Source organism: Cadophora gregata, assembly GCF_030347475.1.
Source record: "Cadophora gregata isolate MNR1 chromosome Unknown scaffold_11, whole genome shotgun sequence".
Classification (NCBI taxonomy): domain Eukaryota; kingdom Fungi; phylum Ascomycota; class Leotiomycetes; order Helotiales; family Ploettnerulaceae; genus Cadophora; species Cadophora gregata.
The window spans coordinates 1,912,957-1,935,766 of NW_026695934.1; the positions used below are offsets into that span (position 1 = coordinate 1,912,957).

A 22,810-nucleotide genomic window follows, 5' to 3' on the forward strand; every position below is an offset into this window, starting at 1 on the left:
CAGACGGACGTGCAAGTAAATTGATGACCTCGTTGTAGTGAGAAGTTATCGTTGATATCTAGAGGACAATTACGTGATGGGTTTTCTTACTTAAGGGTCTGATCGATTCTTCAGCCTCTACAAACGCTGCCGCCGTGGATCGTCGTCCTCAAGTTCGGCATTGTTGCAGAAGTTTGACAGCCAGCTGTGACACTACATTAGAAGCTCTTGGATCTTGCTGCTGTACTCCAAGCTGTTCTCTGGTCTTTCGAGGCGCTCGAGTGATGATCGAGGCCGACGCGTCTTGAGGCAAGAATCCGAAGAAGCCGAGGAGCAGTCAGTAGAGCAAGTGAAGAGGCAGGGCAGCGAGGTAAATCTTGACTATACTGCTATTGAGAGAGATGGAGGAGGGTTGGGGGAGGTTGACTTACTGGGAAGAGTAGATCTGGAGAGAAGCCGCCATCGCTCTGATGAAGAGGGAAACTCGCAGGCACTAGCTGCAAGCTCTTTGTTGGAATCTGTAAAGAGAGTATGCGCGTCACCAAGAGTGTTTCATGCCGAGGAGTTGATGGAAATGGTGAGTTGCGTTGATGGATTTGCTGTGTTTTTGGTGATGGTGCTGTGGAAAGAAAGGAAACTTCGTGGGGGGCGAGATGGACGAGAAGGTGACTGCACGTCCGGGGACACTTTCGAATTATGACTAGGGCTACAACCCCTCTCCAATTCGAAGAGATGAAAAGGTCGGGAAAGTCATAATCAGTGGGAAGATTAGGCATACATGTCTCAAAGTAGCGTTTCAGTGTCTAATAATCTCCATAAATTCTGTAGCTTTTGATGAATTGCATTCCAAGCAGCCCCAAGCTTGTTATGGGTATTCGTGGAGCACGTATACACAACAACATATTCAACAGCGTTTCAGTCGTTTCATTAGCGACAAGAAATCACATCACAACTGTGAAGATGATATTGGGTAGACAAAGATGCGAAATCTTGTATGTTATCAAAAGACCGACACTCAGACTTCCATTTCTTACGTCCCAACATGAATTGCAAAGAGGTCGATGCAGTTCTTGAACTAATTATCTTCCCCATTGTCTAATCTCTCACAACTGGCAAACATTCAGCATGTTTTATCCTGCTTCATTGTCCCGCTGAACATCGTGGAAGCCAGGAACAACCCAAGGAGGAAGGTAACACTCCGAAGATACAGTACCAGAAAATCTATTTCTCGAGATCAATTTGGCTCACATTCCCACATATCAGCTACTAAACAGATACCCATCAGTGCCTATAGTCTCATGTACTCCAATAGGTCTTTAGCTCAAAGCCCAAGGGAGCTACCTGCCTTTAGTAATTATGGATTTGGAACCTGCTTTTGGCTCCCTCACGAGATATGGTACCTAAAAGCACAAAGAATGAATGTTTCTGACAAATTGTATGGAGTCTGGGTCTCCTTTGGTTAGCCTTAACTCCAGTTTCTTGGTCTCACTTGCACAAGTAGTGACAACATTCTTTTCCTTTCTCTGTTGACATTACGTTGTCCTCAGTCTTGTCATCTTGCCCATACACGGCAAGAACACGAGCAACAACAAGGCAAACCAATTAGAATAGAGCCTAATACTGACAGTAGAAAGTGCGTTCCAACGTTATTGGGACACTTGAAGTGCCTCCGGGGTCCTAGATACTGTACCCCGCAATTTTCAACCCCAAATTACCCCGCCACTCGTGAGACGGGTCAACTACTCTCAATTGCACAGGTGACGGGAAAGCCCAAGATAGCCAGATATGCCAAATGATAAGCTACTCTTCTTACCCTCTTCTACGTTTGAATTCCGTATCATCTTCCTCGCTTACGTGCTCTTTGGTTGCTAGGGCGGAAATGCTAGCAATCCTTTCACCTTTCCTTTGGGAAGAATGCACAGATCTCGGTCTTGTGTCGAGGCTATACCCCGAAAGCGTACAAATGAATATGTCGGAACTTCCACCTGTAAAATCTGGTCACAATTTGTCATTTCGGATCAGAAGGCTGAATGCCAAGTAGAGTTGCTGTGGTGGCGCTTCGTATTCTATTATCCAGATTTACCCTCGGCCCGGATTTGTGACACCCAAAACTATTTGTGGATACACGTATGTGAATAATCCATTCAAAACATAAATAGAGCCGTCTGGTCATAGTTTCTGTAATAGATCGTATTCTGGAACTGATCCGCCTTGACAGTGTTCAGTACTTCTATTCAACAGGATGTTGTTCAATATCTTCACATTGGGAGCTTCCATACTCGTGGCCTCAGCTACAGCAAGCGAGTTCTTCTGCGGAGTGAACACTAAAGGAGGATGCTGTGCTCAGTTTTTCACAAACACCTTTGATCAATACGCTTCTGGGGTCGGATGTCAGTACCCATACTCTTCATTCCACTTCTCAAGAAATTTACATCTACTTGAACAACATTTTAGAAGCATAGTTGACATAAACACCTTAGGTGAGTTTGCAATTTCAATAATACCATCAACATCGACAGTTGGTGACACTGAATGGAGCTGCAATGATGGACTCAACCCAGGATGCTGTAGTCTGGACGTAAGACATGAACCTCTTCCCGCCTGATATATCAGATCTAAAGAAACAGGAGCTGACATATAGCCATATAAAGGGAGTGGATAGACCACCAAGTCCTTGGTGGTGCGACTTGAGACTTCACGCAAAAGACGGCTCCATCCCAATGTCACCCACAGCTTCTAGCTCTACAACTCGGTCCAGCTCAACTACTTCATCAAAAATTTCAACCTCGACGACCATCTCAACAACGAAGAAATGTACCTCGACAAGAAGATGGTAGGAACCAGTTGCATGGGCAAAGGGGAGTCAAAGTCAACCTCAGAAGCAAATATTTAATCTCTTGAAGTGTTATCATGAATAAATTACTATTTGGGCATGAATTCAAGCATTGCACGAGCTTGGCCAGTTGAATGACCGAGATCACAATATCTGAGATGCGTTCACAAAAGCTTACCCGAACCCCAAAAGTGAATCAAACTCATCCCACGCAACACACCACATCGTATCTCACCTTCAAGCCCTCGTCAAAAGATCGAGTAACCCTTACACATAACAAATTACGCAAATATCTCCCTCCGAAAGGCACACGACAACGCCAAAACACACCAACTAGCAAGTTAACGGGAAAAGAGACACTTGCTTCCGGCCGATGTAAACCCCAATCTTCAAAATTCTTCCCGGAAGAGTTTCTACGAAGGCATTCCTGAAAAGGGTGTCTTCCGAGTTTTGCTTCTCCAGGCTACGAATTTTGGATTTTCTTTTGGTGGCTTGTTTTGTTTTTTGTTGCTTGGGATTAAGCGAGGCTAGATTTTGTGGGTCTTCGCACTGCTAAGTAGAATGTAGAATGGAAATTTGACTCACTTTTAAGGATGGCGGCAGAGGAAATTAAAAGGGTAAGAGTGTATTAGATATCTCGTTTGTTGTCTGTGCCCCCTTGCGAGCTGTGAGATCACCCTGGTCTGCTTGTGTTCAAGAATTGGCGATCTGAGGACGACAGCTCGAATGATGCCTCCCTTTCTTGTTCATACACTTGAAGGCTAGGCCGAGCAATCTTTGTTTTGGTTGTCTAGATGATGCTTGAACTTTTCTCCTCGGAAAAGTGACGCATTGCTGTAGTTCCACTTCCATTTCGTTCCAATGCTTCGCTCATGATTACCACTATCCCGCTTTCTTGTAGCCCGTCACTACAGCATCAACCAGATGCAACACAAAACGCTTACGCTCATATAAGTCATCCACTTTTAGCTTGACCTCTCCTTCCTGATGCTCCGCATGTCCAACCTCCCAAAAGCCCTCGCAACATCCCTCATACTAGCAGGTAACCTGCGACCATCGATCTCGTGCCCGAAAATTCGAAACGCATGCTTCAATATCCTATACCCCGCTCTCAACCAAAGATACGCACCACTTGCATTTTTCAGTACAATTTGCAGAACCGTGAAGAGATATGATGTGATAAATGATGTTTCCCATGCCAGACCATCTGTTTTCCCTGTGATACCATCCAAGCGAATGGCTAAGCCTCGGATGGACTTTATGTAATGGCGGATAATGTGATATTGGTTCCGACTGCCTAACGATTCCCACGAACTCGAGCCATGGCGGAAATCCCGATGCAATGCCGCTATTGCCAGAATCGCATGTCGTACACAAGGCTCGGTGTGGAAGACTTGCAGAAGTATGTCCCATACGGGATCCATGAACTCGTGTAGCCCGTGTTTATCTGCGGACGCCAGTACGAGCCACTGGAAAGACTGGCCGTCTCCTGGAGAAAGTGAGAAGTGGGGCAAAGGTGCCGATGGATTGGCAGTAAGACCCAGGCTTCGAAGCTGTCTGAAGTATGGTAGGGAAGTGGTACGAAGAGGAGGACTTGGAGGTTGGGTCCTCGTTATGGGTAGATATCTAACTGCTGATGACTCGCAGCTCAATGGTTCGATACTGCATGGCGGCAATTGAGGTTCGATGACTTTGACCTTTTCATCCTTAAGTCTGGAAATTGTTAGCTCGAGTGCAGAAACTGGCAGCAGAAGACTCACTTGCACAGATAGCATGAACTTTTACCCCCTCGGGAAGATGGCCTCTTGATCTTCCCTGGTGGTGTCACGGAAAAGTAATCCTTCTCAGAACACTCTCCCCTTTTCCAATACCCCTCCTTTTCATTTTCCACATCAGTTGCCTCCTGATTAGAGACCTTTCTCCTCATACTATGACTGCTTTTCAACACCGAGGCTACCATTCTCGTCTGGCCAGTAACTCTCCATGTTAATCTCGCAGAATAGAACGCACAACTAATTGAGGAATGATCCTTCCCCATCCTAAGCAAAGACGATGCGGCATCGACCAAAACAATCAAGCCAAAGTATTAAGAAAATCGTCATCCAAATCCAAACTCGCTGGGAAGTCATCAAAATACATTCAACAAAACACAGAACTGCTCCATAACGAACTCAAAAGCTTCACAGAAACAATGCAAACAAACAAGACAGGAAACCACAACGAGAAAAAGAAGACAAACAGAAAAAGAAGACTCTTGGTACCGGCTGAGTCCTTTCCACCAACGCAGCATCAAATTTCAACTCCCCTGCTACCATCGGCAAAAAGCATGGAGGGGTGACAGGCCCGTATTGGATACCATAAGCTGAGGCTGTAGCGCTCCAGACTAGATCGGGATGATCTGCGTCAGGGGCTCGAAGTGCATGCGTTTGAACACGCGCCCGATGGGGATCTGGGTTCCGAAATTAGGGGCAAAGACATGGTTTATGCAGCGAGAGTGCGGGGTGTGTTTCTGGACGTGCTGATGCCGGATAGATTGATTTGATTGATAGCTGAAATTGGATACAAGAGCGGCCGAGATGGTACGTTTCGACGAGGGAGGGGGCTGTTGAAGATTTGGACGAGTGGTCGATTGGCGAAGGAGAGATATGAGAATTGATAATCACCCATTTGCAAGGGTTCTGTAGATCATATTATGCCTTGGGAATTACCATCGGATTTCCAGAAACGTATTCCGGTACGAAGGAGCTTAATGGAAGCGTTTTGCCATGACCGGTAAAGAATTAAAATCCAGCTCTAATAGTCGGTTCCCCTTTCAACCTTCGGGGACTCAGCGAGTGCCCGCAGCTTCACAGAGGGGAACCGACTATTAGGGCCAATCGCTTTTCTGAACAGCTTTGCTTTGATTCATCCCTGGAGCAAAGGCTTCCCAGACGACACCAACACAATCGACCGTCAGCATCCAACCGAGGTAAAAAACAGGTACTAAAACAAATGCGAGAAACACCCATGTTCAATATATAATTCTTACCAAAGTTGACTGCTTTTTGGATAGAGGGGGCTCATGCACGAATTTCTTCCAATCTCTGATTCCTGACCACCAATCATCATGTTTGTTGATATCTGAAGATGGGGTTTATTTACATATGCTCTGATATTGTATGTTCAAAGAAAGCCGTTGATTGAGAAATATCAGTAGTTATTGATATTGACGGAATTCGGATGTTGACTCTGTGATGCCAACTTCCCGTACCAGAAAGAAGAAAGAAACTGCCCTCTCAACCCTATGTGAAGATAGTCCACACATTCTCATTCTAGTAACGGCCCATTCAAGTGATATGACTTATTCACATCAAACTCTTGAATACTCAATTATTTCCCCTCCACTTCAGTTTCCTTCCTCGAACTCCCCAAACACCTCACTCAACAACCAACGCAACAGCAAACCCATCCCACCCCTTCGGCCCAACCGTCTGCAGCGCCGTCGCCTCCACCCTCCTCTCCCCCCCAATCCTCTCAAAAACCTCCCAAACCCCCCTCCTCGACCTCTCCTGCCCCTCCTCCACACTCTCCCCCTCAACCCTCAACACCCTCCCCTGCCTCACCACATTATCCACCACAATCACAGTCCCCACCCTCGAGAACTTAAGCGCATATTCAAAGTACCCCGGATTGTTCTCCTTATCCGCATCAATAAACACCAGATCAAACGGCTCCGTGCCCTCCTCTTCCATTTTAGCGAGAGTATTCAGCGCTGGCCCGACTTTAACTTCCACGATATCGGAGAAGCCAGCGCGGGAGATGTTGCCACGTGCTATGTCTGCATGGCGCTGGTCGACTTCCAGAGAGATGACTTTCCCTTCTGGGCCAACAGCTTTAGCGAACCAGAGGGCGGAGTAGCCGCCTAGAGTTCCGATCTCGAGGATGTGTTTGGATTTGTTGATGCGGGCAAGGAGATGGAGGAATTTGCCTTCATTGGGGTTTACGTCTATGGCGGCGAGGTTGGATGAGGCGTTTGTTTGGAGGGTGGAGGTTAGTGCTGGGTCGGGCTTGATGAGTGATGAGGAAATCCAGGCGTCCACGGCGTTGAATTTGGCGTAGGTTTCGGAGGGGAAGATGTGTGCTGACATTGTTATTGGCAGGGGAGAGTTTGGATGAGCTGAAGTTGGTGATATGTGTGATATTATATAGAAATACAATTTCTGTCTCTTGAACTAAGTTCTGTACTTGGTCAAAAAAAAAAAAAAAAGGATGAGATTAGGAAGAGGACTAACTCATAGCTCTTTATACGCATTCCCCCAATGGTATGAGATGATGCACTATCTCCAGAACTGTCAAATTCGTCCGTAAGCTCTAAACCTATTCCTCCGATTAAGTCATTTCCAGACTGACTGACTCCTGACGCGCATACACATATCTACGGCTACGGAGTTCAGTGCAATGTTCGTTTCCGAAGCTCTACTCCGTAAGTGACCATCGAGCCAATCGTGAACAATACTGTAAGGACTGGCATCTGTCAACCCCACTTGAAGATCAATCTGATAAGATAGGGGTTGTTGGTCTTGCTGGAGCCGCATGTGGCATGTGAGATGACGCAGCACTACTGTAGCTGTCAGTTGTAGCGTTTATGTTGGTGTTACGTTCGCATCAAGGATTTGTAAGTAAAGAAAAGGTATGTTAAAGATAGGCGCGTTGTTCATGGGATATACTACAAAATACTAGCAGAAAACATAGTGTTCTGGAGATCTATCTCTACGGTCATCCTTTCTGGATGGGAATCTCTGTACATACATATTCTTCATATCCAAACATATGCAAGTCTTAACTAGACATCTTTCCCCTTCTATACCATCAATCAATCAATTCCGCAATACAAGGTCAAGCTGTTACCCTTCCACGGCTTAAGCGCTGCCGACTTGATATTCGACTCTCAGCCCAACATCATCTTGAAACCAGCCAACTCTCAAAACTCCTTCAGAGCCCTCGTAGTATACTTCTTCGGCACCACAAAAAGCGCCCTACTCTCCACACAAACCCTCCCCTCCAACGTCTCCAGCCTCCCCTGAACCCAACACTTCCTCTCCGTAACCCCCTGCTCCGGCACCGCCCTAATTACATAAAAGCTATTCGTCACCACCGGCTTCAAATAGTTCAACTCCAGATTCGCAGTCACGCCCGATTTGCTAGGAAACTGCCTTATAGCGCACCGTCCCAGCGATTCATCCATCACAGTCGCAATCACACCTCCGTGCGTGACACCAGGCCAGCCTGCAATCGCGCCGCCGAACCAGACCACGGTAACAGTCTCGCCTGTTTCGGCATTCTGGAATACGCGTTGATAGCCTCCTAGGGCGCGAGCGCCTGCTAGTGGGCCGGTTGTGAGACGTGCTGAGCGTTCGGGTATGGGGAGACTGGTGTAGGCGTCGTGGGAGGTCCAGGTTGGGTCTGTGGAGAGGGATTGTACGATTGGGAGTTTGGAGGCTTGTGAGGTGAGGTATTCGATCATTAAATCGTCTTCTTTTGTGCCTGCTGGTGGGAGGGGAGGAGGGGCGAGGATCAGTCGTGTGTATTGGCCGGCTGTGAGGCCGATGAGGAGAAATACGGTTGCATATATGTAGGGTCGTAGAGAGCGTTTAGGGGTAGGTTGGATGGAGGGAGAGATTTGTGTGGGCGCTTCAGTAGAAGATGCGAATTGGGACCGTAAGTCGCGGGGTCGACTCTCTGGAGGAGGTGTTGAATAATGTCGGAGTTGCAGCAAGGAGGGTTGTATGAGGCTGGGGATCTTGCGGTTGTGTAGACATCGCTGAATAGGGCGGGATATAGTTGCTCGTATCGCAGAGTACGCAGAGGCACGTATAGGTAATTGAGTGATCATGGCGCAGTTGTGTGAGGTTGGTGGAAGAAGCTGATGTAGAGGCTACGTCGAGGTCCAGCTGCAACTTGACCCTATCATGCCCCTCCCAGGTCTGCAAAACTTCCGCCGAGCAAGATATCGCAACAGGATTCTAAGGGGTTTCGGACGTCCAAACACTGTGGTTCGAGTGTGGAGGGAATGTTGCCGGATTTGTTGTTCTTGATCGAGATGGAGCTCTCGAGCTCACGGAGAAATGTAGCCTCGGCGCAAATCATCTCGGATTCGTATTCGCTTATCTCAACTTCCTTCCCTGAAATCAAACAAATTCTTAGAAATAAATAAAGCTTGAGATTTCATTTTGAAGGGAAAAGAGCCATTTTGCAAAGCGGATGGGAACAAGATCTCATCGAACCAATCACGTATTTTCGAAAGTGGAAAAATCGGGAATGTGACGGGACCTGGTACACAAGTCCCACCCTCTGCGAGACCATAGCTTAACTTGCGTCTGCAGATTTATTTTTCAGTATTCAACGATCTCACAATTTGAGTGAGACAATGTACTCCTATTAGTTACTTCGTTACGAAGACGGAAAAGAGAAATGTGATCATTGATTGAGTGAACAAACACCAAAAGACAGAACACAGTATATGAGTACTCCATTCCGCACAAATTTGCAATCCTCAGTGGATGTTTTTAGCATGTCAAAGATATTCAGACACCTGATTTGATTATATTGTCCAAGAAGGCTTTTATTACCTGCCAGCTCGCCCTCTTGCCTATTAACTTGTCTCTTAGACTGTCATTCTCTAAGATTACTCCCACGAAGTGTAATATCTAAGCAATTACTGGAAATATGAACCCGATCCGTAGCACCACTTTAACCCTTCTAAGCCCTCTTCGCCATTTTCAACCCTCAGATACCTTATCAAAGCAATATTTCCCTTATTCCTCACCCTCCTTTCCATTCTTCTCTTTCTTCCCCTCCAACCCTCTCAAAACCCCCTCCCTCCTCCTCCTCTCAACCTCCAACTCCTCCCTCTCCCCACCCGGCCTATCCAAATAAAAACAAACCAAATCACTCTTCTTCCCCTTCCCCCCATCCTCCCTATCAACCCACAACTCCAAAACATCCTTCAGCGTCTCCCCCCTCCTCGCACCACACCTCATCAAAATATTCTGACTCGCCAGATTCCCTGGGCTGGTTTTACCGACGAGGCGGTTGATGTATTTCCTTTCTATTAGTACATTAATAGGTCAGGCTTTTCCTTTTATTTCTGAGACGTGTTCAGATTGATTGAGAACGGAAGAACAATGGGGAAAAAACATACCCTCCAAACCCCAATACATCTCCAAAAACAGTTTCAACCCCTCCGTCGCAAACCCTCTTCCCCAATACCGTCGATGAATCACATACCCCACTTCCATACCTTGTTCTTTGTACCTATTCGTCCCTACGAAACCGACCATTTCTCCTGCTTTCTCCTTCCTATCTCCCCTCTCGTTCCTTTCCCTATTCCCCTTCTCTTTCCCTTCCCCATCTTCCCCCTTTCCCGTGTTTCCTTCTTCGAGTTGACTCTCTCCATCTCCTCTCGATCCATCCTCTGCGTTTTGACACTTCTCAGTCTCTATGAATACTGTAGTCTGAGCCTGGCTCTGTTCCGTTTCAGAGCCAGAAGCAGGAAGCAACATCAAAGCAAACTTCTCAATATCAGGATTCTCCTCATTCGGCAAGATCCTCTCTAAAAACTCCCTCGACTCTGAAACATTCTTCTTCACTGGGAAGGGACTATTTTTTCGTCAACATCCTCCCTCAGAAGTAATTCAACATCCGCCTTTCCTTCCGAATAAAAGTCTCCAAGAAAGGGAAGGAAGGGAAGGGGAAAGAGCCAGGAGGGAGGAGATAAGGAAAGGATTGAGAGAAAGTGGGAAAGTGGGAAAAACATACAACCACCTCAACGCCTCCTCAAACGTCCATATTTCATGGAAAGCTTCCAGATGTTTTGCAGGGTCTAGGGGCTCGAGATAGAGTCGTGGTTTTGGGTTTGGATTTGACTTTGGTTTTGGTACTGGTGTTGGTGTTGGTATTTGTTGTTGTCCTGTGCTATCCATATTCGAAATATCTGCGATTTCGAGAACACCTGGTTGGGTTTCTTGGGGTTGGAATTGGGATTGGGATATGGGTGGCATGTTGAAGTTCTTTTCCCTCTTTCTTTCTTCCTCGTCTTGCTCAGTTGGGCTGGGTCCGGTTGGATCCTCGCTTCAGCGAACCCTGCGACCAAAGCTTACAAATCCCAAAATCTAGTCCAGAAAAAACAGAATTCAGAAATCAGGAATCGGCGTCGTTGGAATGGAGATGTATCCAATCCAGAAAAGGTCGTACGCAAGTTTATCCAGCGTGTTTCCAAACATGGAGATTCTCTACTTCCATCTCATCCTTCTTCACCAAATAATGAGATCGAATCAAAACTAGGAGATTTAACTTATGTATGTATGTAGAGAAAGTGGGGTGGATATGTACGAAGATGAGTCAACGTTCTAGCCGTTTCCTCAGCTGAGTTGAGCAGAGACTGTGGAAAGTCCATCCGTGCTTACGATCTATCGTACAGCAAGCAGAGTTCATAAGGTACTAGGCACACAAGCAACACATACTGTAAGTTACTGTACTGTGAGGACCGCAGGGCTGGTGAGAGATTGGCAGTAGGGGATCCAGGAGATAGCATAGGTAACGATCGTTCTGTGGATCCATCCACATAAGGTAGGTAGCTAGGTACGTAGGTACACCGGATTTCAATGAGGTGGGGAGGGGTAGTCACGTGGTGAGGGGTAATCCACTCTGAGGTGGACCTGGAATGGAATGCAATGGAGGAGCTCGGAGATGTTGGTAGAGAGTGAGGAAATAGTTGGTATGATTGAAAGGAGTGCATCGTTCAGTTCGTGATCTGTAATTGTATCTGTATAACTCAATCCTAAGGAGTGCTAGACAAGCCCGTCTATTCTCTTCTCAATCCCATATCCCCTCACTCTATCCCCCATCCACAACGCTTCCAACTCATACACAGACTCACCACCTACAACTCCTGCACAAAGTTCTCCAACCTCTCCTTCAACTCCTCAACGTCCATATCCTCCTCCACCTCCTGCACCCCACCAGGCGTCTTAGGCGGAATCAGCACCGAGCTAACCACATGAATGACCCCATCCTTCGCAATCCCATCCTGCACCGCCACGCTCGAGAACCCATTAATCTTAATCGTAATAAACCCACCATACCTCGCAACATCCACACTCAAGCTCTTATCCTCCAACAGCGTCGGCAAATCCACATGGAAATACCCCTTCGGAATCCCCTCCTCTCCAACCTTCCTTCCCTCACTATCCCTCCCCCCCGCCTCCCCAACCAAAGCCTTCTCCTTATAAAACGCATCCGAGTACAGCGTCTGGTTCGCAACAATATGGTATTTCAGCAACGCCTTCAAATACTTCTCGCCGTACTTGGAGAACAGGAAGCCGTTGATTCGAGGCCCGAGTTTCTTGAAGGCCCAGTTCGATGGCGCGAAGAGGGTGCCGCCCTCGTGGGGTGCGTCGGCGAGGGATTTTCCCAGCCCGGTCTTGACGAGTGCGAGCTCGAGGGTGCTGAATTCGCTCGGGACGAGCTCGATGATTTTGAAGGCTGGGGGTGGGGGGAGGATGAGGGAGTCGACACCGTGGATTACGCCGTTGGTGCCGAACTGGAGGAGTGTGTGTTAGTGAGGGAGGTGGGGTGGATTGGCATTAGAGGAGATGTGATGGGATGCGGGGAAGTAGGGAAGGGACGTACGATGTTGACGGCTACGATGCGGCTGTAGAAGTTGACACTGAGGCCATGGAAGAGGTTAATTCCCACGCGGAGTCTCTGCGGGTTGCCTCCGAGGGAATCTTCACCAAGTGCAGTAGGGATGGTATGTGTGACCAGGACTCTGCCAGCAGGGTAGAAGTCTGGAGAGACGTGATATGCTAGGACTTTCTTGATGAGCTCCTTGGAGGGCTTCTTGTGTCCCTTGGGCAACTTCTCGAACGCCTTGTCGGTTGGTGCAAAGACCGTGTAGTTTGCTGCTGTGCCGTTCAACGTCTTGACCAGGTCTGGATACTCGTTGATGAGCTTGGCGAGTTTGGTGGTGTACTTGCTGCTTGCAATGAGCTCGTAGACGGTCTTGTTTGGGGGGTGGTGGCCATGTCTGTGGTGCGGTGGCTTGTGGTGTGGTGGGCCATGATGAGGAGGAGGTCTGTGATGAGGATGGTCGAAGATATCTATGTCCTCAACAGAGGATACGGCAGAGTCAATCCATGCTTGAGCATCGAACTTCGTCATCGAGTGATGACACTCGAAAGTCGTCTTTGCATTCTCAGTGATCTCCGACGCAACGTTAATGGCATTGTCGATGGCATTCTCGGAGAATGCAACGGCGTCTTTGAATGTCTCTTCGACGCCGGACCAGACGGAATCGATGTTTCCAGAGACTCTGTCAAGGAAAGTCTGAGGTTTCTTGGAAGACTCGATGAGAATCTGGTTGGTGAGCTCTTCGTCTGGGATGACGAAGGCTGTAGAGATAACCGCAAGCGGTAGGAGAGTAGTAGCAAACTTCATGTTGATGAATTGATGAGGAAGATAGGAAGGTTGGAGGGAAGAGAAGTGAGAAGGTAGGTGAGATGTGTGAGGTTCGGAATCAAATGAGCTAAGGTTGATGACGCCGAAACTCTCACTCACGCAACGAATGAGACGGCACGATTGTCTCGCAAGAAAGTAAAGCAATCGGAGACGGGATAATCGGATGGTGCAATGCCCAGCAGTAAGCTTTTGTTTGGAACAACGTGAGGGATTAAGAGGATATCCTTTGTATGTGAAGGAGAGCGATACGAAATGCGATGGACTGAATACCGATCGTCGTCCAGTCGGACTCCTATCCAGTATCACCTCATGAGGCTGCGAGCTTGCGCGTCTTTCGGTACAAGTCCATGAATGGTGGCATCAGCATTGGAATCTCATCATCACCAATAATGCGAGCCGTGTGGGGAGAGCTTGGTGCAGGAGAATCCCTGCTGCGACCCCTCGTCGGGACAATCAAGATGCCGATGGGGAATTCCATGGGATGCGAGTAGAGGACGCGGCCATAGGAGCGGTCGTGCATAAGTACGGACAGTACAGTACAATACAGCACAGTACAGTACAGTGCCAGCCTAGATTTTATCCTTCGATTTCATAGCAATGAGTAGACAACCAAGAGCAGAGGACACGCATGATAGCATGATCAATTAATTGACAGACGAATCAATTGAGGATATATCCTGTTCCTTTCTGTGCCTTACGGGGGTGCTGCACACTGCCAAGAATCGAACCCGAAACCCGCATAGGGAGCGTCGCGTCACGTCATCAACAGCGGGCGATAACGATAAGATAAGAGCTTCGTCCCTCGAAATGCGGGGGATAAGCTCCTCGAGCATTTTTCATGCACAATTTCGTGTCTTTACTCCCTCGGGCCGCCGAAGACTCTTCTTTCTCTTTCCTCCTTCCCTTTCCTCAGCTTGCTCCAGCCGACACTACACACCAGAAGTGGCGAGTCGTGTGTATTTTCAGGAATGCCCAACCCGGCTTGTGTTGTTTCTCCTCCTTGCCCCTCTTTCAGCCTTGTGCAACGGCGCCATTCAGGTCGTCGATGCTCGCATGGTTTAGCAGCATGGCTTCAGCGACGGCATGCATAGTGGATATCGTTGAGCGCGTTGAGCGGGCCTAATTAGGGCGTGTAGTATGATACTACCTTGAGACGGGGTTATGCAATTTGAAGTGTGGTAGAATTGTCCTCGAAGCCGGTAACAACGTTTTCGTGTCGGAAGTCGAGGCTACCTAAATTGTGAGTCGAGGTCGAGGTCGAGGTCGAGGAGCTCAAGATGTGGGAAAAGATACTGTATGGTCAATGTTTATATTGTCATTGTACCATACGCGTGCTTGGCTTTGTGGTTGATCGCCTAGGTGCCTGAGCCATTTCCAGACAACATCTGCCTCTACTTGAGGTAAGGAGGTAAGGTATTCACGGCGATGCTCACGGGTGAATGATGTGAACATATCAACATCAATAGACCAAGCTCGCCAAGCAGAAAACAGGTACAGTTTCTGTCATGGGCGGGACGACACACGAGCCGGCGCAGAGCACGGTAGCCAAGCAATGTGGGGAGCAGCATGGAATGGGAGGTAGCCTTGCAGGAAAGCAACTACAGATACAAATATCTTTGTTTCCTTTCATCAACTATTATAGAAGACGAAGAAGGGTCTCGTTCGAGATATACTCGTTTCTCCAAGTACAAATGTGAGTCCGCTTCGGGACCGTTCTTCCATAAATCGACGACCTTCTTGATCCCGGCAATGATCCAAATCAAGCTTTTCAAGTGGGGCTCATCCGCGCCCTGAAGCCATTACGTCGTCTCTTTTTCTATCCCTTCCCTTTGCTTCCGATTTGACGACAACAGGAATCCGTCCTCGAATTGGCCAATGAAGCTCGGGAGGATTTAAGGTGAACAGTTTTATTTGCATTGTTGCATTCTAGCCCATAGCTCCAAGTGGGGTGCGTCGTCATGGCGTTGAAGCTCAAGAATGTGAAAGACTAAACTAACTGTACATGTCACTCAATTATTTACACTCTGTATATTTTCCCTCTTCCTTCGACCTGTTGTCTTGCATCTTGACATCTACATTCCAGTCCTCTATAGACCTCCAACACTCACCACAAACTGACCGAAAATGTCTCTTGCACGCTATGTCAGTCAAACATCCTCTGGTTCCTCACCAATTCTCCTTCACATCAGCTAACAGCCCACAGGTCGACCCCGACTCTATAATCCAAAACCTCCACTCCCTCCACATCAAAGAAGCCTCCAAAAAACACCTCCACAGCAAGGGCGGCACCTCCCACATAACACCCTACAGCACCCGCTATGCCAGCAAGCAAGAGATCTCGAAGTTCGAGATCCCCAAACACGGCGCTCCCGCCGATGCCGTGCATCAAATGCTCAAAGATGAGCTGGATCTTGACGGCCGACCAAACTTGAACCTAGCCAGGTAATCCCACCATTCCTACACAGCGATGTCAAAAATTCAATGCATCAATGAAGCGCGAAATCCATGGCAAGCCAACTAACAAACTTCCCAGCTTCGTAGGGACATACATGGAAACCCACGCCGAGCAGCTAATGTTCGAAAACATCTCCAAGAACATGTCCGACGCAGACGAGTACCCCGCCATGATGGCCATGCACACCCGCTGCATCAGCATCATCGCCAACCTCTGGGGCGCATCATCCAAGTCCGACGAGAAAGCCATCGGGTCCGCCACCACCGGCTCCAGCGAAGCCATCCACCTCGGCGGCCTAGCCATGAAACGCCGCTGGCAGGAAAAGCGGAAAGCCGAAGGAAAATCTACCGAGAACCCAAATATCATCATGGGTGCCAACGCACAGGTTGCGCTTGAGAAGTTCGCGCGGTACTTTGAGGTTGAGGCGAGGATTCTGCCGGTTTCGGAAAAGTCGAATTATCGTCTTGATCCCGAATTGGTGAAGGAGAATATTGACGAGAATACTATTGGCGTATTTGTTATTCTGGGGAGCACGTATACAGGACACTACGAGCCCGTCGAAGAAATCTCCAACATCCTCGACGCCTACCAAGAGAAGACCGGAATCGATATCCCCATCCACGTCGATGCCGCATCTGGTGGATTCGTAGCTCCATTCAGGCACGCAGGTGCCGGTAAGCATGGGAAAACGAAATGGAATTTCGAATTGCCCAGAGTGAAGAGTATCAATACCTCCGGCCATAAATTCGGCCTTGTTTATGCTGGCGTCGGATGGATCATCTGGCGGGACGAAAGCTACCTTCCCAAACACCTGATTTTCGAACTCCATTACCTCGGCGGCACCGAGGAATCCTACACATTAAACTTCTCCCGCCCAGGTGCCCAAGTCATCGCGCAGTACTACAACCTGATCCATCTCGGCTTTTCGGGATATCGCTCTATCATGGAGAACTGCATGTCAAACGCACGATTGCTGAGTAAGAGTCTGGAGGCTACGGGGTGGTATACTTGTGTTTCTGATATTCATCGCAAGGAGGGTGTGCATGCTCTTGTGGAGGGAGAGGTTAGTGTGGGTGGTGAGGAGGGAGAGACGAGTGCGGATTATAATGCTGGATTACCGGTTGTGGCATTTCGGTTTAGTGATGAGTTTAAGAGGGAGTTTCCGCATATTAAGCAGGAGAATATCTCGAATCTGCTGAGGGCGAAACAGTATATCATTCCGAGTATGTATCATTTCTCCCTCCTTTCCCTTGCTAGTATTCCTTCCTGTTTTCATCCTTGGAAGAGAATCTGTATTTTGGTATTTTGACCATTCTCTAAGCGAGAATGCTCTCCTCCCCATGGAACCCTTCTTTTCTCTCTTTTCTCCCATCTCCAACACACAACTAACTCTAACGGCCCCTCAAACAGACTATCCCCTCCCACCATTCACAGACAAAACCGAAATCCTCCGCGTCGTAGTCCGGGAAAGCATGTCTTTCGATCTACTCGACCGTCTGATAAGCGATATCTGCGTCACTACTCAGAATTTGATTGTACGTGCTTTCTCGTCCTCCCCCTCCTCACATCACCCCCCTTAGCCTCCTCTATTCCTATTTCCCCTCCCCCTGCCCACTTTCCCCCCTCTCTCCTCCCCCTCCCCCGTCCCCTTCCCCTTACCCACTCTACAAATGCCCCCTAACACCCCCTCCTCTACACAGGACTCCGACACCCAAGACCTCAGTATCCTAGCCCAAGCACACAATAAAGGCAGCAATACAGTAGAAAAAGAACACGGTACGCTGGGAACGCAGCATAAGAACGAACAGGGACAACGGTTAGGTAAAGGTGGGAGGAGACCGATGAGTGAGGGGGTGCATAGGAGTGTTTGTTAGAGGGTGGAGGGTTTGGAGGTGGAGGGAGATGAGGGGGAGAGGGGAAGGTATGTTTTATGAGGTAGAAGAACAAGAAAGATAAAGGATAGATAAAAAGTCACAGATATAAAATCACAGGAACAGAAACAGACACAAATCCAAACACAAAACCCTTCTCAGAGAAAACAAACAAGAACACAACGAATCGATAAGCAGAATATACGCACCACTACCCCATCCACCCACTCGTCTTTTCACACCAGTTCCTTTTCATCAATCGAGAAACGCAGTACTTAGGGCCCTAGTGTATCTCCTGCATCCAGATCCACAGTCCAGAATGCAAAATCCAGAATCCACTTGATATCCATCTATATCCATCCCCCCTCAACCTCGCCATCGAGATCAACTTATTCACCTATAGAGATCATTTACAAAGACCAAAAGACGAAAAAGTTACGTATGTGACCTCACAATCGCAGGTGATAGGCTGGAATGATCATCAAACTGGCAGTCCTCCTTTTAGGTATGCCCAGGAGGGGGGGAGGAAGGGGCGGTGAGGTGAGTAAGGCGGTGCGAGGTATGGTGGCTTGAGGGGTATGGTGACTTGAGGGGTATGATGACTTGAGGTGGAGTGGGATGAAGTGGGATGGGATGAGGTGGAATGGATGGGATGGAATGGGATTAGAATGTGAAGAGAGAGAGAAGAAGGGATGAGAGGAGATGAGAGGAGACCAGGAGAGCAGGACGGGGAGGTCAGGTGAGTTGAGGTGAGGAGAGGTGAGGTGAGGAGGGAGGAGAGCGAGTGCGAGGGAAAGGAAGTGAGTCGCGTTAAGTCAAGTCAGTCATCTTATAAAAATACAGCAGCTAGCTAGCTACAGTCTCAGGATAGAAACAGAAATAGAGAATACTGTTTTCTACACATCGAAAACAGAAACGCGACTTGAATTTTAACATGAAGCTGTGAGTAGTAAGCTTGATAGAGGGGCGAGTTCATGAGTTGGCTACTCCCAGCTAGCTAGCCAGCAAACCAGTTTGTTTAAACACTACAAAAGTTCCTGATGCCGTATCATGAGATTTTCCCAATGCGGAATATCCACGTATGGCACGTATGTATGTATGTATCTTCTATCCCGGGGAATAGAGACTCAATGGATGGACGTGTGAGGTGAATGGATCTCGCTGCAGTGGAGAGTTAGATAGTTGAGAGTCAGAGAGTCAGACAGATACAGAACCTCCTATCTATCCTATACAGCGGCCTACAGATCTAGATATCTCTCCTTAACCCCAGGCGAGAAGAGGATGCAGCTGGACGGTACTGTACTAAAGCGAAGTGAAGCGACCGGACTAAATTGAATTACATATTTAACCTAAAGATTGAAATACAAGACACAGATTAGAGGAAATATATATTCTGATATTGCTCTCCTCGTCACACAGTCTTCTTATATCTGCATGTAGTACGAGAAGAAAGTAGGTAGCCAGCCACAGTTCCCACTCCCCACCACTCCACACCCCTTTTTACAAAACCGAAGCTAAGCCTCTGTTTATTTCTCTCATCTAATCCAGTGTAGATATATATATTTTATACCTCTCTATACAGACAAGACAGTAGTAACACCACAATTCTATAGATAGATCCGCGCGCGGCGCGCGGAGACCTCTCACCAGAGGCAATTTAGCTGAGCTCAGTGTGGTTTAGGCTGAGCAGAGCAGAGCACCGAACTGACCATGTAGATAGATATATTCTTCTGGACATATATATATATATGTATATTTAAGAATTCTCTTCAGCTCTCTCATCGGATTGAGGAACTAAGCAAGTAAGGATAATGTAATTTTACTTACTATCCCGCGAATATCTGCCCTGTCCAGTACAGGCAGCTAATTTAGCTAGCTTAATGTGTATCTCGTTATTTTAAAGCGGCTGGTTTGATTGCTAGCTGATACGGACGGACACACAATGACACATTGCTCGCTGAACTACCTATGCAGGTACGTATATAGGTGGGAATAGAGAGAGTATTGGGATTCTGGTATTCCTTTACCAAAGTTAAGAGAAAGTATGAAGTAGTTATTATTATTAAAGAATGGAATATTGTGATGCAGCGGTACAGCGATATGCAGATATCTAGAAACTTACACTGCTACTCCCTACTTGCTGCACATGCTGCATTTTGTAGAGCGACTCTTTGAATGAATGGTTGACTTACTAAACCGCTTAGATCTTGATAATCGGCTATGCAAGGAAGCAAGCTCTCAATAACCATGGAAGTCAAAACCCGACAGCATTTCTTCTCAGCGAAATGATTTTACCTTTTTTGAATTGCCTCCAGAACAGTAGTAGGCCAGACCAAAATTTGCCAAATTTCAAGTGAGTTACCAGAAACTCTATTGTAGAGGTCCAGATTCCTCGTGAGTTACCGAAAACCTTGATATGTATCCCAGTCCCCAGAGCTGTCTGGAACCCAGGGCCTTCCTGCGTACTGGAAATTGTAGTAATTTGCTTGGGTTTGCTTTGCTTTGGGTTTCCTACAGTAGCATGGCTTTGCTGTGCTGTGCTGTTGATCGACATGGAGTACCATACTGTAACATACCAGTAATGATAAGTAAATTAGCAGCACTTGAAATCTCAGATCATCGGAAGAAGCCCCCAAGGACCTACCCGAAGCAAGGGACTCTCCCTGACCTGGCTCGCCTGGTTCTGGAAGTCCCCTTGCCCTTGATCTCCAATCTCCAAGCCCCCAGACTAAACTAAACAAGCGCACCCCGTCGCTAAACAAGTGCCGAAAAATTAATGCCAAGCTTAGCCAAATAGCTCGGAACCTGTCCGTAGCTACGTTCAAAGCAATGCAGAAGTACTGTAAAGTAAACTAGACGAAGCAGACTCAGGAACTTCCCGTCTGCCTGTCTGTCTATTCGTTTGGTATGATTTGTGTGGCATTATTGATTGTATCGTATTGCGCCACATGAGACTGGAATAAGGGCACGCCAAGATGTGACAGAAGGGGAGAAAACCATTGGCGCAGTAGTGATAGAAAAGAATTCGAAGGAGACGGGACGGGGAAAAACCAGGGAATAATTCTAATGTGATGTATGCGAGCAGGAGGTGAGGAAAGCAAGTTCTTGGATGCAGATGTAAGCTACTGAGGAGACAAAACATACCGAGGTGCATGCACCTACTGTAGAGTTTAACACTGACACCGCGGATTACGGAGAGAAGTCCGATGGATGCGGGGAGCAAATTGGAGGTAGGTTAAGTTACTGTTTAGATGAGGCCGATGATCATTCCATTTTTGGGATACAGAAGTCGATTTGGGTCAATGATCGGTGAGCGCAAGCTTTCCGCAGCGTTATTTGTGCCAGTACCTCGAGTCGAGAGTCGAGACAAGACGAAACAAAGTTTTCACAACTACCATCGCCGATCCAAATGTAGCAATTTTCCAGAGTTCGAGAAGATTGAGGTCTGATCCCCGCAAATGGTCGCATGGAGAGTATATTTTGCCTCAAAGAAGGAAGGTTAGAGTTCAAGCCACCTACATGGCAAAGTGGAGACCAGGAACGTTGAAACTTGGAAGAATGGGCGGGCGTTGACGGAATAGAGTTTCGACGGGTGCGCTGGGCGCTAGGACGCTCGTAATGTGGGTATTTCCCGTCGATAGCACGGAGCTATTGGCGCAGCGGCTGATAACATCATACGATTTCGTCGTCTAGAAGCCATGTTCTGTAGATCGAGGTGAAGCCATGATGCTCGAAAATACGTATACAGAAACGGAAGATTCAAACGAGGCTTGACGCCCATATATGACAGGTAAAATTGGTTCGTGAGCACGTGAGTGTGCCGTTTTCTTGTACAGTCCTTGATAAGGTTTTGGCAGCTCAGCTAAACAATCTGCCAAGTTATGTCGTACGTTGAAATTCGTGTTCGGGTGCCATATTGCATTTTCGTTCTAATCCCTAGGTGACAGAGCTCTGTTTGACGTTGTACGACAGAGCAAGTCATCCTGAGTCCATGGTGTCGGGACCATCGTTACAGCTCCTGGGAGTGGATTGAAGTTTTGGTGACTAGCTGAGAGGATTGACAATTGGGTATGAATGCGTCAAGCCACAGAGAATTCCATTGTTTTCTGTTTTCGGGGTCCTGTTCACGACATTTGTGCTCTGGATATGGATTTCCAATCAGGTTGATTGCTGTGTTGTATTTGGTGATACATGGTGTTTCGAGGAATGTTGAAGCTCTGGACTTGTAACATTTGGGCAGAAATGTGATAGAATCTCGGAAATATGTATCCGTACAATGGAAAAATTGAAACATGTAATACATGACAGAACACGCGGTCAAAAAAAGAACTGTCAACGCCACGTGGGAATTTATGTCCAGAATATTCAGGTCAAACACGGGGTTAAACGGTGCAAGGCTCGCCCTTGTGAATGTGAGAAGGAATTTGCCAACCATAAATGGAAAAAATGTTTATTTTGGGTGTAGATATACACGGCCAGACAGCTCAGCTGACTTGACTGTTCTTCGAATAAGAAAGACATAAGTGAGCGGTTACAGTTCGTACTCAGTAACAGAAGAGTACTGGTTGGAGTTTGGTAGCGAAAGAAAATATATGCATGTGTAATGCCTGTGTGTGCGGCACAACAGATATGAATAGATTGCTGTGAGCGCAGAAGTCCCCGCGCCAAGAGCATGGTTCCTTATTTTTCTCGTTTTGGAAGGTCTGTGAAAAGTTGGCCTTGCCATGCTCATTCGTCCCCAGAGTATCTGAAGTCTGGTCAAGACACAATGATAGATACATGCATGAATACTCAGCCTTGCTGTGCAGATGGTGACAGTGCCGATCGATGCATGTCAGAGATTCTTGGGAGATGTGGTGTTCTCCTTCTCCGATTGTGTAGCAGGTGGACGGGTATGCGAGGAATCAGACTGGACTGGGGCATCGCAGCTGAATCAGGATGGTGGGAATGACAATGAGGGGAACGCAAGAGGACTGGTTAGTCTCAGAAGTGACACGAGAGTTTGTGGTGGTGGTGGCTGTGAACAAAGTCAATAAACGTGGATGTGGATGTGGATGTGGATGTCTTGAAGCCACGAGGTGGTGGTGGTGGAGGTGGTGGTGAGGTGTGGTGGAAGAAGAAGAAGAATGGAAGTGATAGATAGAACGGAATGAAACTCGAATATGACAAGGACAC

At 47.5% G+C, this 22,810-nt stretch overlaps 8 protein-coding genes across 8 annotated transcripts; 2 read left to right on the plus strand and 6 right to left on the minus strand.

The window, feature by feature from the left end:
- The first annotated feature begins 2,150 nt into the window (after window positions 1–2,150).
- On the plus strand, window positions 2,151–2,939 carry ONS95_002745 (uncharacterized protein). Its single transcript, XM_058496020.1, has 3 exons — window positions 2,151–2,369; window positions 2,460–2,557; window positions 2,631–2,939. The coding sequence occupies exons 1-3, from the start codon at window positions 2,222–2,224 to the stop codon at window positions 2,814–2,816; spliced, it is 432 nt and encodes a 143-aa protein (XP_058354750.1). The 5' UTR covers window positions 2,151–2,221; the 3' UTR covers window positions 2,817–2,939.
- Window positions 2,940–3,464: 525 nt separating this feature from the next.
- ONS95_002746 (uncharacterized protein) lies at window positions 3,465–5,716 on the minus strand. The gene is made up of 2 exons (XM_058496021.1): window positions 4,573–5,716; window positions 3,465–4,525 (listed from the first exon to the last, which is right to left on the minus strand). Exons 1-2 carry the CDS (start codon window positions 4,848–4,850, stop codon window positions 3,778–3,780), a joined length of 1,026 nt encoding a protein of 341 aa, XP_058354751.1. The 5' UTR covers window positions 4,851–5,716; the 3' UTR covers window positions 3,465–3,777.
- A 78-nt stretch (window positions 5,717–5,794) lies between these two features.
- Window positions 5,795–7,471, minus strand: ONS95_002747 (uncharacterized protein). The gene has a single exon (XM_058496022.1). The coding sequence runs from the start codon at window positions 6,937–6,939 to the stop codon at window positions 6,229–6,231; it is 711 nt and encodes a 236-aa protein (XP_058354752.1). The 5' UTR covers window positions 6,940–7,471; the 3' UTR covers window positions 5,795–6,228.
- A 301-nt stretch (window positions 7,472–7,772) lies between these two features.
- On the minus strand, window positions 7,773–8,684 carry ONS95_002748 (uncharacterized protein; the record flags this gene model as incomplete). The annotated part of the gene is made up of 1 exon (XM_058496023.1): window positions 7,773–8,684. One exon carries the CDS (start codon window positions 8,682–8,684, stop codon window positions 7,773–7,775), a length of 912 nt encoding a protein of 303 aa, XP_058354753.1.
- Window positions 8,685–9,374: 690 nt separating this feature from the next.
- Window positions 9,375–10,851, minus strand: ONS95_002749 (uncharacterized protein; the record flags this gene model as incomplete). The annotated part of the gene is made up of 3 exons (XM_058496024.1): window positions 9,375–9,899; window positions 9,993–10,450; window positions 10,610–10,851. 3 exons carry the CDS (start codon window positions 10,849–10,851, stop codon window positions 9,607–9,609), a joined length of 993 nt encoding a protein of 330 aa, XP_058354754.1. The 3' UTR covers window positions 9,375–9,606.
- Window positions 10,852–11,584: 733 nt separating this feature from the next.
- ONS95_002750 (uncharacterized protein) lies at window positions 11,585–13,288 on the minus strand (the record flags this gene model as incomplete). Its single annotated transcript, XM_058496025.1, has 2 exons — window positions 11,585–12,392; window positions 12,482–13,288. 2 exons carry the CDS (start codon window positions 13,286–13,288, stop codon window positions 11,733–11,735), a joined length of 1,467 nt encoding a protein of 488 aa, XP_058354755.1. The 3' UTR covers window positions 11,585–11,732.
- Window positions 13,289–15,010: 1,722 nt separating this feature from the next.
- On the plus strand, window positions 15,011–18,514 carry ONS95_002751 (uncharacterized protein). Its single transcript, XM_058496026.1, has 6 exons — window positions 15,011–15,335; window positions 15,393–15,451; window positions 15,513–15,751; window positions 15,843–16,987; window positions 17,175–17,299; window positions 17,465–18,514. Exons 2-6 carry the CDS (start codon window positions 15,434–15,436, stop codon window positions 17,636–17,638), a joined length of 1,701 nt encoding a protein of 566 aa, XP_058354756.1. The 5' UTR covers window positions 15,011–15,335; window positions 15,393–15,433; the 3' UTR covers window positions 17,639–18,514.
- A 1,056-nt stretch (window positions 18,515–19,570) lies between these two features.
- ONS95_002752 (uncharacterized protein) lies at window positions 19,571–20,887 on the minus strand. The gene is made up of 4 exons (XM_058496027.1): window positions 20,798–20,887; window positions 20,280–20,739; window positions 19,931–20,200; window positions 19,571–19,656 (listed from the first exon to the last, which is right to left on the minus strand). The coding sequence occupies exons 3-4, from the start codon at window positions 20,187–20,189 to the stop codon at window positions 19,598–19,600; spliced, it is 318 nt and encodes a 105-aa protein (XP_058354757.1). The 5' UTR covers window positions 20,190–20,200; window positions 20,280–20,739; window positions 20,798–20,887; the 3' UTR covers window positions 19,571–19,597.
- Window positions 20,888–22,810: the final 1,923 nt, after the last annotated feature.